Consider the following 13440-nt stretch of genomic DNA (forward strand, 5'->3'; position numbering starts at 1 on the left):
ACACTCTTGGAAATGCTTCTGAGGGCTTTTAAGCTTACAGGAAGAGATTACACATTTGGAAGAAACGTTTTCCTGTGAGAGTGGGGAGGCCCTGGCCCAGGTTGCCCAGAGCAGTCGTGGCTGCCCCATCCCTGGAGGCGTTCAAGGCCAGGTTGGAAGGGGCTTGGAGCCCCTGATCCAGTGGGAGGTGTCCCTGCCCATGGCAGGGGTGGAACTGGATGGGCTTTAGTTCCTCTTCCAACCCAAACCATTCTATGGGTCTATGAATTGCAGCCACCAGACCAAAACTTGCAGAAGGGACCTACACCACAGCTGGAAAAGGTAAAGCTCTCTTAGTGCTTTGAGAGATGTACCAAGCAGCAATGTTCTCAGCTTCACTTGCACAGAAGCGATAACCAATCTGCTCTTGTAATCACCTTCCACAACCACCCACTACTCTATTTAAATAAATTGGCTTATTGCTTGGATTTGTATATTTTGGTGTGGCTATTGTCATTTAAAAGTTCCTACAACCCTCCCCAGCTGTGAAATCAAGTGGATTTAGTTCTTGTCTGGGCCAGGACTAAGTGTTAAGAAACCAGTGCAATCCAATTAAGGCATATGCAGCCCAGACTTCATTTATCTCTGTTCATTTATCCCCATGTCTGAACAGCCAGGAGATTTAACCGGTCGCCAATCCTGCAAAGTTTGGGAGCAGCTGAACCATTAATCTATAGGGGTCTGGTTTGCTAAACATGAATAAAGCCAGGATTAGCAATCTGACTCAGATTTCTGAGGTCAGACTGGAGAGGGCTGAAATTGGGGCTGTTCCCAAAAGGTCTGAGCTGCTTCATTCAATTAAGTCCTTTAAATAGTATGGACTTTACTGGGAAGATGCACACACCAGGATGGTTTCTAATCTTCTTTACCTTGAGATTCTGCAACAGGAGCTGCAAACAGCAGCTTGACAGTGGAAAAAGGGTGCCCAAGGGAGAAGATTGAAAGTACATCACAAACCCTTGCAAGCAGTGGAAAAGTGACTCCCAACCTGCAGTTCTTTCCTCTCCTTCCTTGCTGAAATTCCAAACACAGGCAACCATGAGGTGATCTCTGAGGCTCCTGACCCCTCATAAAAAAATTCCCTGGCACATTATGAAATGGGTCAGATGCAAGTCCTGACACTACCACAAGCCTGAAGTGGCTGATGTCATGTTTCTCTCTCTCCACACATGCCCTGCAGAAGGATAAATTTCTTCCACGCTGACAGTTACCTACCTTCTTCTTTATTGTCATTGCACTGCGCAAGTGAATGGCGAGCTGACGGATGTAGATGAAGGCATGCTGGTAAGAGATACTTGTGTCCAGGGCATACATCTCCGTCAGCGTGCGCTGCATGAAGTTGATCATGGGCAGGACATTGGGAGAAGTGAATCTGGAATTCTTCACAAATGCAATGTACATTTGCTGTGCAGGAAAGACGACACGATACAATCGCATAAACCAGAACAAAACCATACTTTCACTAACCTTCCCCATCCAGGTATGTCCAAACCAGGGGTTTTCCTTTCCTTATGAGGTGTTCCTTTCATAAGGCAAATCACTTCAAATTTATAAGCAAAAATAATCCAGCCTGCTCTTTCAGGGGAGATGGGAAATAGTCAGAATCTTTTTCATAGAATCATAGAATAGTTTGGGTTGGAAAGGACCTTAAAGATCATCCAGTTCCAACCACCCTGCAATGGGCAGGGACACCTCCCACTGGCTCAGGCTGCCCCAGGCCCATCCAACCTGGCCTTGAACCCCTCCAGGAATGGGGCAGCCAAAACTTCCCTTGGCAACCTGTTCCAGTGTCTCACCACTCTCACGGTGAAGAAATTCTTCCTAATGTCCAGTCTAAATCTGCCCCTCTCCGGTTTACACCCGTTCCCCCTGGTCCTATCCCCACAAGCCTTTATGAATAGCCCCTCTCCAGCTTTTCTGTAGGCCCTTCAGGTACTGAAGGTGCTTTAAGGTCCCCTCAGAGCCTTCTCTTCTCCAGGCTGAACAAGCCCAACCCTCTCAGCCTGTCCTCATAGGAAAGGTGCTCCAGACCTCGGACCATTTTTGTAGTCCTCCTTTGGACCCTTTTTGCACCCATGCGCTGCCAGCACAGCGCCTGGAGATGCCTCTGCCACTGCTCTCTGCAAGAAGAGAGGAACAGTGGGATGGCTTTGAGCCACACGTGCTTATGGTTTGTCACAGCTCTTTGTAACAGTGGTACCTAAGCACACTACACTCGGAAAGCTCAGCTATGAGCTGAAAGATCAGAGCAGTTCAGGAGCGCCAAGCAGTGTGTCAGCAGCTGACAAAGACCTTCGAGAACTTGGAAGGTGAGCATTCATTCAGCAGACAGCTGAGTATCTGCTAAGACCCTGTGTGCCTCCAGCAGGGAGGGCAGTAGTAAGAAGCAAGCTATCACTTCGAACAACAGGATTTCTTCCTGTTTGATTTTTCTGGAGGCAGCGAGCATCATCTCCAGCGCCCACTCTGCCTGATAGGCTGCAGCTCATGCTCTAAGATCTTCACATATAACATGAGAAAGAAAAGCTGCAGAGTACAGCAAGTACCAGCCTTACCTTGAGCAAGGGACTTAGGTACACATCTTTCTTGTAGCGGCAGATCTTGTTCAGCACAAGGAAGGCCAGTACCCTCACTGTTTCCTCACCTGTGCTCCACAAGTTAATTGCTTGCTGGAACAGAAATTACGAAGATACATGTAAGTAAAGAGACAAAGAGCTCCTTCCTGGTTACAGACAGACACAAGCTTCCCTCCTTCACACCAGAAAAGCAAAGAGGGAGGGAGAGGACACAAAGATGGCAAGCTGTGTTGCCACAGAACCAGTCCCAACAGCACTGGCAGCCATTCTGTTCTCATACTCTACTGTGAGACCACACAAAAGGCAAGACTGATGCTTCCACAATCAATAAACTGTCCAAAACTAGCATCTCTGAAAACTATGTGCACTTTTATTTGTGCGCCTGAATACCCATTTGCGCTTCTGAGCACAGGTACCAGGGTTTGCATGTCATCTCCCAGGTTTTGCAAAGCTTCCTCACCATCCTCTAGGCAGCAACACCACACTAGGTCACACGTTTGGCCGAGGCATCTTCCAGACCAGCAAAAAAAAGTAATTTTTAACTTACATTGAATTCTGCAGAATACAACTACATTGCAGTTACACTCCAGTTCTCACCAGGAACGCCAAACTCCAGTTTCTCAAGGAATGCTATTAAAGATGCATTTGTCTCTGGAGAAGGGATGCCAGGATTTGATTTCCAAATCTATGAACTTTTTTTGCTTCTGGGCAAGTAGATTGCAATCCCTGAGATACATCTCCTGATGGTAGTTCTGACTTAACTCCAGTTCCCTGGACATTCACTGTATCAATTCAAACACAGAGCAGCAGCAAGGGTTGGAGCCAGACCCAGGCGTGATGACAAGCACCCAGTGCACCACCAAAATACTGAACGCCAGCTGAAGACAGGTAGATTAACCTGTGTAGAGGTCTGGGCTAACAGACTGCCCACCACTGACAAAGAAATTCACTAATCTGAGCTTTATGCATCTCAAACTTGCACCTCTCCCCTCAACTTCTGTGTTGCTAAAAGCAAACATATATCGGTTTATATCCTAAACTTCCTGAGAAGCAAATTAAGAGGTTTTGTTTCTCCCAAGCCTGCTTGCATTTGCCTGTTCAGAGTACAGACTCACTTGGACATGGGTGGCCCTGTCAGGAAGCATCTGGTACAGCAGGATCACAATCACAGGTGACACCTCCAAAATCCAGTTACCTTATCTGCACTAATGAACTGTACAGAAAATTGGAAAGATTCCAGCTGCAGGGCCAGAAAAGCCTACTCAAAATTCCCTACTATAGCAGCGAGCAGACTGCTACACCTTCAGCTATGAGGTGTACCAGCCTCCCATCACTGTGTACCAGTCATCTTTATCAAAGGGTTCCTAGCCTCTTTTAAATGTTGTGTCACAGCTTTTTGTTTAAATGTCACCCTGCTGTCCTCTTCACTTTCCACGCCTCCTTTGTTGTTCTAAGCGCTCAGCAGTTGACTCAGTTTCTGCAAAAATATTCCACCCCCAGCTCTTGAGAGCGAAATACTATCACAGACATACACACAGACTCAGCACACAGGCAGCAACTGCTCCATCCGTGATGAGGAAGCAGACAGCTTCCCCAGAACACCGCCACGTCACTTTGCGTGGGGCTCAGTAGTAGCTACAGAGCCTCATGCCCACGCACCTCAGCATGAGAGCTTTTCAAGGCGCCTAAGAGGCTTGTAAGAGAATCATGGAATGGTTTCAGTTGGAAGGGGAACTAAAACTCATCCATTTCCAATCCCCCTGCACAGGCAGGGACACCTCCCACCGGATCAGGGGCTCCAAGCCCCATCCAACCTGGCCTGGAACCCCTCCAGGGATGGGGCAGCCACCACTGCTCTGGGCACCCTGGGCCAGGGTCTCACCACCCGCACAGCAAAACATTTCTTCCTAAGATCTCATCTCAATCTCCCCCCTTTCAGCTGAAAATCGTTGCCTCCTATCCTATCCTCGCACTCCCTGATCAAGAGCCCCTTCCCAGCTTTCCTGCAAGCCTCCTCTTTAAGTACTGGAAGGCTGCTATAAGGTCTGTAGAGCCTTCTCTTCTCCAGGCCTCAAAGGGCACGTGCTCCAGCCCTCAGATCATCTTTGTGGCCTCCTCTGGACTCACTCCAACAGCCCAATGTCCTTCCTGCACTGAGGACTCTGGAGCTGGATGCAGGGCTCCACGTGAGGTCTCACCAGAGAGGAGTAGAGAGGGAGAATCCCCTCCCCTGACTTGCTGGCCACACTTCTTTTGATGCAGCCCAGGATACAGCTGGCTTTCTGGGCTGCGAGCGCACATCGCCAGCTCAAGCAGGAATCCTTTCCAGGATCAAAAGCAAAGCAAAGGAAGAGTACAAGAGACTGAACTGTCATGGGATCCAGCCCAAATACCATGAAAAGCTCATCTGGAGGGATGAAGAAACTCCCTCAGATCTAAATGATCTGTCACAGCACATCACCTTACCTTGAGAAGTGCACGGCACTGCTTTGGAAAGGACAAATAATAAGGCACTATGGAGTTGACATGCTGAAGGACTGCTGCACCCACTGAGGCTTCTGTTAAACAAGACAGGAGCTATGGAGAGAGAACAAAACACAATCCCATTTAGCGCGTAGTCCTCATCACCTCTTCCTTTACCATTCCATCTCTATTTTGCTGTTTCAAAGTACTTCTGAGTTACCAAAAGACTGGGAGACCAGCCTTCCCTAGGACGAAGCTCAAGACCCCAAAAGCTCTATCAGGAAAGGCACAGACAAATGGCAGGTTAAGTAACTCCTCTGAAAGTACCTCACCCTGGCAAATGTGAACTCACCACACAATTTCATTTGTGCATGCTTCAAAAGCTAAGCCTATCTACAATTTAAAGCTTCTTACAAATGGCATGACACCAATGCCTCTGTGGTCTTACAAATGGTCAAAGCACAACAGAGACACTCTCAGTCTACACAAGGGGTGGAAAAAGACCGAGCTACCTGATGACTGAACTGGATTTCACTAGGATTTCTTTAATGGGAAGCTGGAATATTTAAGGCTATCAGAAGGCCAAAGATAGCTCAAGGAAAAGGCTAAACAACCTATTTGAGAAATATCTTGTATTTCCAGGTTGTTCAGCTCATTTCACTTGGAGCCAAACACAGTTTGTAATTTGAAGACAACTTCAATTTCAGACAGACTCTGCCTGATGCAGTTGTCCCTTCTTGCCTGCAGTCCCAGTTGCTGGAAGCAGAAGTATTTTTTCTACTTTTAACTTCCCTCCTCATTCTCTTGTGCTGAAAAGATTCGGCACTGAGTGGGTCACGCAGCAAAAGGAAAGGAGAAGACATTGTTCAGAAACTACCATGCCTGAAAAACACCGTAGTAAAGCCTGGGACTGAGGGCACTTGGAAGAAAGCATAGGATGAGGGATTACTCCAACAGGACTCCATTGCAGTAGGAGAGAAAAAGCAGGCAATCTTCTGCTGCTGGTAAGAGGCACCACAACTCGAGAGGAAAAGCTCTGCTGATCAAAATGCTCTTTCTGCTAAGTCACTCTGCCAGCTTACAGCTAACAGACATCAGCACTTTCTTTTTCTTTCCTCATATCCCCTTCCCTCAGCTCCTGAATAATAAGTATTCCAATGCTGTTTTGTTTTTAAAGTTCCAAATTTAGGGATGGATGATTAAGCAATCTCAAAAATTAACCAGGGGCAGGAATTTCCTTCAGAAATAATCCTTCATTGTCTCTGTAACACCAGATATCAGCAACTCTGGATGGATGGAATACCCTACTGGGATGGAGCATAATCATAATTGGAGACATTATATGTGAGAATATCGACACGACATCTTAGTATTTACTACAAGAAGCAGCAAGATCACAGTGCCAAAAATTGAATTAAAGATGCAGAATGCAGGAGCACAGCACTGCAAACTGCTTTAAAGCCCACAAAACACTGATTTGTCAGAGCAATTAAGACAGAAAGAACTGCCCGGACATTAACCTAGCTGTTCTTTACAGGCTACTTACTTTGACCCAACCATCCTATGGACCTCCAAATTGTTAGTTAGACCAAATACTTCCAAAACAAATCCAGAGAACTGGGCAGACACAGAAATCTCAGATGCCCAATGCTTCGAGACTTGGTGAGATTGCTTCTGCCTGCTGCAGTCTCAGCCAGTAAAGTCTTATTTACTCTCCACTACAGAAACAAATACCCAAGGTTCCCAGCACTGCAACGATCAGAAAATCGCCCTCAAACTGGAGTAACCACCTTTTCAAAAGGAAAAACACTTGAGGATACACTGCTCCATGCTTTGCTAATCATCTTGATTGTACGTCTCTCCTTTTAGCGATGCTGCCTACAGATGCAAAAGCCCACCTGCCCAATTTCAAAATATCCTAACCAAAAAGCCAACGATGCACAGACTGACCCCAGTAACACAAATATGCTGGAATTTCTTACCTGTATGCTACAGCTCAGGTACATTTTTATGTCCAGTCGCAGCTTGCTCCAGAGTGGGCTGGTGGAAGGAAGGACCATCCTGGAAACAAGCAAGTGTTTGGTTTAATATAAAAATCCCCACTAAATTAGATTTGATGAGCACAAAGAACAATGAGTTCGTGTGCTCTATTTTGCCAGTGAGTAAAAACAACGCTTGCAAAGCAAGAAGAGAAGTAATAATTTTGTCACAGGTGAAAAGAAGTACTTCTCTGTAAAAACTGCCTGAAGCATGGCATTAGAAAATTCAATTGAAAGAGCTTTCCAGCAGAGAACCCTGATCTCTGCAAATGTGATACAGGGAGTTGTGACAGCCAGAAAGCCTGGTGGAGATGTGAACCCCTCACACTGATGTTATCTTCTAGCCAGGCATTCTGCAGCCACTGCCTAACAGAGCAGGCTGGCTGGTGTAGCACAAAAGCCTGTTTTGGGGATCAAACTAGTCGTGAAACATTTCCTCAGTCTCTTTAAGCTTTCAACTTAAGTGGTGCCCCGAGGCCATCCCAAAATTCAGACACATTCTGGACAAATCAGGCCTGGGGAGGAAAGAGGATGGTATTTACACAAAGAACTGGAATTTGCTTCTCAGATTAGGCACCACTGTCAACAAGGAATCTAGAGGTTAGCTCACCCTTCCTCAGAAATTACCCTGGAACTGAGAGCACTTCTGAAAGACATTCAATTCTCACTCTGCTCAACAACAGGGAAAATAGGAGAGCTCAGCCTATGAAGCAAGTAATAAAACTGTGTCCAGCTGAAACTCTAGCAAGGACCGAGGTTGAAAGCTTCTTTGTAGTTGGAAAAAGGCACAGGGGCTAAATTAGACTGCTCCTGCTTGCAAAACATACTGGGAATTTCACAACTTGTTTATGAAAGTGGGTTCACAGTCCCCAGCTATTGGCACCGATTTATCCAACAAGAGTTGGTAGTTACTGAGTTTCCAGCACCTTTTCCAGTTGCTCCTGGATAAGCCATGCTGACACCTTTTCATTTACTGGCCCACCTGACTCTGAAACTTTTAAGCACCAACTCACACAGCAGTCAGAGAATTCCCGGCTCCCAGGCAGTAAATTTCTGCTCTCTAGTTAAATCAAATCACATCAGTGAACACAATACAGAGGTACTGGACCAACACTGCCATTCTGCAGAACAGTGCATCACTCTTTGCCCAGTGGCACGCTTGTTTCCATTCCATCTATGCTCTAACAGTGAGCAGCTAAATCTTAGATGATCCAGCCCTCAGACCATCAGAATTTAGGGTGTAATACAGCTGCTAAAGCCCTGAATTAGCTGAAGTCACACACTTGCGATATTCTGCTTACATACAGGCAGAAGGCTTGGTTCCTTTCTCTGAAAACCAACTCACAACACCTCAACAGCACCCCAGAGGGCAAGGCCAGGCAATTCCCAGTCCCTTTCCGTTGAGTCCAATATCACAGAGGATGCACTCCTGGTGAAGAAAGAACCACCTGGCTAGGATGACTGTGAATATAAATCAGGCAACTTTGATAGTGTTTGGGGAAAGCTGCCATCGTTTTCCAGCTTCGTAGCCAGGTCACAGGACTGGAAAACCCCAGCCAGTTTTCTCTCACCTGCAGTTCTCAAATCTCCTCAGACTTACTTTTGTTTGTTCTTCGGGGTTTTCAGAAGCAGCAGCTTCTGCAGGCAGTGGAAGAGGTCCCGGACACAGAAGGACACAAGTGCATTGAACACTGTCTCAAAAAAAGAGTCCATAAAGAATTTGTAAATTATTTTCAATATATTAGCTATAATCTTCTCAGTTAACCTGAAAAGAACTCTCCAAGGAGCTGAAGCCAGTAATTCCCACAGCAGAACTACTGCGTTTCCACAAGTTTCCAAAAAATATCAGTTTTTCTTAGCCTAGAATATTTTTATCTAAACAGCAAGATTACAACAGCTTTCTGACACAGGAACCACCTCTTTGCTCTCTGACCAAACAGCACTAAACACAAAAGCAGCCTGACCCATGATTAGAGGTCTATACTACCATTAATCTTCTCCTAAACAAAATGAGAATTAAAGACACTTTTATTTAAAAAAACGTGGTCACAGAAACAGACAACAAGTGAATTTTATGTAACATCTTGCATTAAAGAATAAGATTTACCAAAAACAGTGACAAAGAGATAAAAAGCCCTATGCTGGGCAAGAAAGAATCAAAGAGAACATGTGAGTTTAAGTAGTCTTGCTCCACTGTCAGTTCCAGATGGCACACAGCAACAAGCTAATAAAACAAAGAAGTACTTTCTAATTTAGTGGTAAAAGTAGGCAGACTGCGGGTCACATCCTCCGAGACACTAACAAAGACATTTCCCTCTCAGCCATGCTGTTGTGAGCCTAAAACAGGACTGTCTGCAAAACCTGAAGCTTATGCAAAAGGGGGCTAGGCTGGAGAGAGAGGTTGCATCTCTTTTCTTCCACAGGCACGATAATCCTGTAGAAGAGACCCAGACATTGTAGATCTAGTACTACTCTAGTAGTTCGAGAGGTCCTGGATAGGGGAACCTGAACTTGGTAGCATAATTGAACTGTGAACTGTTGTGAAGTTACAGAATGCTATTTGGTAAGGCAACCTAAAGGTAGTCTTGCAGGATTAGTTCCAAGAGGGAGAGAGCAAGGAGACGCAGCAAAAGCTGCCCCAAAAGGCGTGCACTCAAGTGTAATAATCAGCACCTAGCTTCAACTTCACTTTTAGAAGCCTGGTGAAGGAAGGGTGGTGCTTTCCTCAGCAGCCTGCAAGCCTAGCAGCCCCAGGAATGCACACCAAGAGGGACACCAGAGAGACACCACTGCACAGACCCACCACCTGGAAGATAAGCTACTTAAGCAAAATGAAGGCTATGAAAGGGTAAGTTAAGTTCTGCCAGTACTTATCCCCCACTCTCTTCCCTATCAAATGACTTCCCTCCTCACACAGAAGCAGTAAGATGACCAACTCACCCGCAGCGTCAATGATTTGAAACTTGCTGGGATCAGCCCCACCATTATCTCCTTTGGTGGTGGCTACAGCTGCTTTGAAGGCTTGAGTGATTTCATGGAAAAGTTTTGGAGTTAGATTTCTCTGGGGAAAGAACAAAAAGGATTGCTGGGGAGAAAAAGCAAGCAATACCCTGAAACTCCAAAGCACTTTACTGGGACAGGAGTATCAGAATTCCTTGTAAGTTTATGGCAAAAACAGCTCCACCCTCTAATGGGAAGGAAAAATGTCAGGACAGCATTAACCTCCACCTGCTCTAAAATGGCCTTTTAGGGCTTTTAATTAGCTGTGGGTTTGAGCAGCAATGAATCAGCTGCAAGCAACTATCCAATTTGACCTTTCCCTCCCCCTCTTAGATAGAAGCAGCAAGCCATTTCATCGCTACTAAAAATGTAAGTAAAACCATTCTTGGAGCTGCCAAAGGCACAATGCTTAGCAAAAGGCAGAAAAAAAACCAAGAGTTCTGGTCTCTTCCGAGCCACACAAGCTTCTCTAGCTTCGCCTCCAGATAGAGTGCAAGCAGTGTAATCTTGCAGCCCAAGCACAAATTGCAAAGACAATTCATGCTGTGAAGTAACAAGAGCTCTAGGAGTGTGACCTTGTGTGGAGGACACACATCTTCTCTGGAGATTTTAGTGGAAGATAAATTGAGACTCAATCTTTTAGAGGCAGCAACACACCGGGAAAAATGCTTCAAGAATGCTCAGCCACCTTGCATTCCAACTCTCCCTGCTCACCTCTGCAGCTTTTTTCCATTCTTCGACCATTTTCAAGCTCACGGGGATTAAAGAAACTCTCTTTCGTTTGACTGTTTCATGTTCTTCATCGTCTTCATCACTTGCTTCCTAGAGAAGTTGGTACCGAGACTGAGAAAAGGGTTACATGCTTTTTTCCAGCCCCACCGCTTTTGCCAAGTAGCTACTGAAGCAGAAAGGCAACAGTGACTTTTATTAATGCTGTTACCAACACTTAGGGTAAAGCAGTGATGAAATTACGAGTATCACAAATTCCAGAAAGGCTACTTAAGCCCTGCAGCTTTATTACATAAATACAACAATCAATAACATTAAACATCAAGGAGAAAGCATATCACTTGAGGCAAAACAAACTCTTTGGGAAAGGAGACACAAAACCACAGAGAATATACACTCTAAGGCTCTGCACTTTCACAATCTTTTAACCAACTCCCCATGCTCGCTTGGAATCCACAGCTGACTTCTGGATTACAAGCCTGTACACCTGCAGATGATGTTAGGGGAAGCTCCTCCCCAGCCACCTGTGCCACTACAAGCTTAAAATAAAGTTTGGACCGAAACTCAAAATACTTAACACGTAACTGTAACAACTGATTCCAGCAATCCAAAGTAAGGCTTCATACCTCCAGTGTATCAGGTGGTACATGCAACTTCTCCTCCTCGTCAGAGCTGTCCGAATCATCAAAATTCAGCAACGTGCGATCATTCTCCTCCAAAAACTTATAAAATTCAGGATCTTTGTCCTTCAGCCGGGAGAGCTGATCTTTATGTTCAGATGCCTTTCCCTTCTTCCTGGTAGATAAGAATTAATATGCATTTATTCATTGCTCCAACTCCTGCCGATGCTGTTAAGAAAAGCAAGCAACTTCTGGGCACTGAAGCACACCTGGGGCTAATCTGAATGGTGATGGATTTAGCAGGGCTGTGGCCACTTTAACACCTGCTCTAGAGGACCTGCAAAAGGTCAGTTTTATTTAACACTAAGATAGCAAAGATTGTATTGGGATAGTGGTCATAAAAATGTCTTGCAAACCCAAAATATCCTGTTTCTCCATTTCTCAGAATTACGCCTGTATGCTTCCTACAAGGAATACTGGAAGTTATACTGCCAGAGATATCTGTCAATGAAAGCTCAGTAAAATCTTATCTGGTACTAATGAACTGTAATAATGATTAATGAACTATAATAATGATCAGCAGTACCTAGAAGTACTTACCATAGCATGGTTTGGGTTGGAAGGGACCTCAAAGCCCATCCAGTTCCCTCCCCTGCCATGGGCAGGGACACCTCCCACTGGCTCAGGGGCTCCAAGCCCCATCCAACCTGGCCTGGAACCCCTCCAGGGATGGGGCAGCCACCACTGCTCTGGGCACCCTGGGCCAGGGCCTCCCCACCCGCACAGCAAAACATTTCTTCTTAAGATCTCATCTCAATCTCCCCCCTTTCAGCTGAAAATCGCTGCCTCTCACCCTCTCCCTGCACTCCCTAATAAAGAGCCCCTCCCCAGCTGTCCTGCAGCCCCTTTCAGCGCTGGAAGCTGCTCTGAGGTCTCCATGGAGCCTTCTCTTCTCCAGGCTGAACAACCCCAGCTCTCAGCCTGGCCTCGCTCAGGAGGTGCTCCAGCCCTCGGATCACCTTTGTGGCCTTCTCTCGGTGCTGCAACAGAGCTCCCCGGTTACTCATCAAAGCAAAAAACCCCAGCGCGCTTCAAGGGAGGAGCCCCGGGATGAGATGCTGAGACTCCATTTGAGCCGGGGGCAGCGCGGGCTGTACCTGCCGCCCGGCGGGCTCCGAGGCGGCCGCCTCGCGCTCCTCTCCTGTTGCACCTTCCCACCGCGCTGCCGCGGCACTGGGGCTTCATCCTCCTCAGAGATGTCGTCACGCTCCGACTCGGAGCCAGCAGCGAGGAATTCATCCAGGCTCAGCTCCGCCAGGTTCCTGAGGGGGAGCGGGAAAGGCGGGGAGACGGTAAGGAAAGAGAACGGGGAGCAAAGGCGAGGGGGGCAACGGGGAATAAATGGGAGAAGGGAAACAGTGGGGAGGGGGAGAACGGGGAGCAAATGGGAGGCGAGGGTGAACAAGGGGAGGGGGATGGCGAGCACGGGGGGGGGCAGCAAAAAAGGGGATGGGGAAGTGAGGAAGGGGAACAGGGAGCAAAGGGGACAGGCAGTAAAGGAGGGTGAGTGAGCAACGGGGGGGCAGATGGCGAGTAAAGGGGAGAATGATGGAGAGAAGGGAGGGGGTGAGCAAAGGGGGGAGAAGCGACGAAGGGGATGGGGAGCAAAGGGAGGGGGAAACGGGGAGCAGAGGGGGAGAAGCGAAAAAGGGGATGGGGTGGGCGAGCAAAGGGGAGGAAGGGCGAGCAAGTGGGAGCGGAAAGGATGGAAGGAAGGCGGGGAATGATGGGAAGAATGGAAGGGAGAGGGGGCAAAGGGTGGAAAGGGAGGGGGGAAGGCTGTAAGGGGGTCCCGTGGCCGCTCACCTCCGGCCGGGGGGGGCCATGCCGTCTCCTCGCTCCAACGCGGCCGCTGTTTCCGCTCCCGCCGCATCCGGGGCGGGGATGCTCCGCGCCCGGTCCCGCCCCCCCCCC

The 13440-nt window shown here is 47.3% G+C and overlaps 1 protein-coding gene across 1 annotated transcript in view; it reads right to left on the minus strand.

Moving 5' to 3' along the window:
* NOC2L (NOC2 like nucleolar associated transcriptional repressor) overlaps positions 1–13417 on the minus strand; it is a 49425-nt gene extending 36008 nt beyond the window's left edge. Inside the window, exons 1-10 of the mRNA XM_054085474.1 lie at positions 13333–13417; positions 12624–12788; positions 11473–11641; positions 10832–10939; positions 10058–10178; positions 8718–8808; positions 7061–7139; positions 5082–5192; positions 2595–2708; positions 1255–1443 (exon numbers count right to left, since the gene is read on the minus strand). Of these exons, the coding sequence (XP_053941449.1) occupies positions 1255–1443; positions 2595–2708; positions 5082–5192; positions 7061–7139; positions 8718–8808; positions 10058–10178; positions 10832–10939; positions 11473–11641; positions 12624–12788; positions 13333–13352 (1167 nt within the window). The 5' untranslated portion in view covers positions 13353–13417. The remainder of the gene's footprint in view (positions 1–1254; positions 1444–2594; positions 2709–5081; positions 5193–7060; positions 7140–8717; positions 8809–10057; positions 10179–10831; positions 10940–11472; positions 11642–12623; positions 12789–13332) is intronic.
* Positions 13418–13440: the final 23 nt, after the last annotated feature.

The sequence above is a fragment of the Cuculus canorus genome, chromosome 21 (assembly GCF_017976375.1).
Source record: "Cuculus canorus isolate bCucCan1 chromosome 21, bCucCan1.pri, whole genome shotgun sequence".
NCBI lineage: Eukaryota > Metazoa > Chordata > Aves > Cuculiformes > Cuculidae > Cuculus > Cuculus canorus.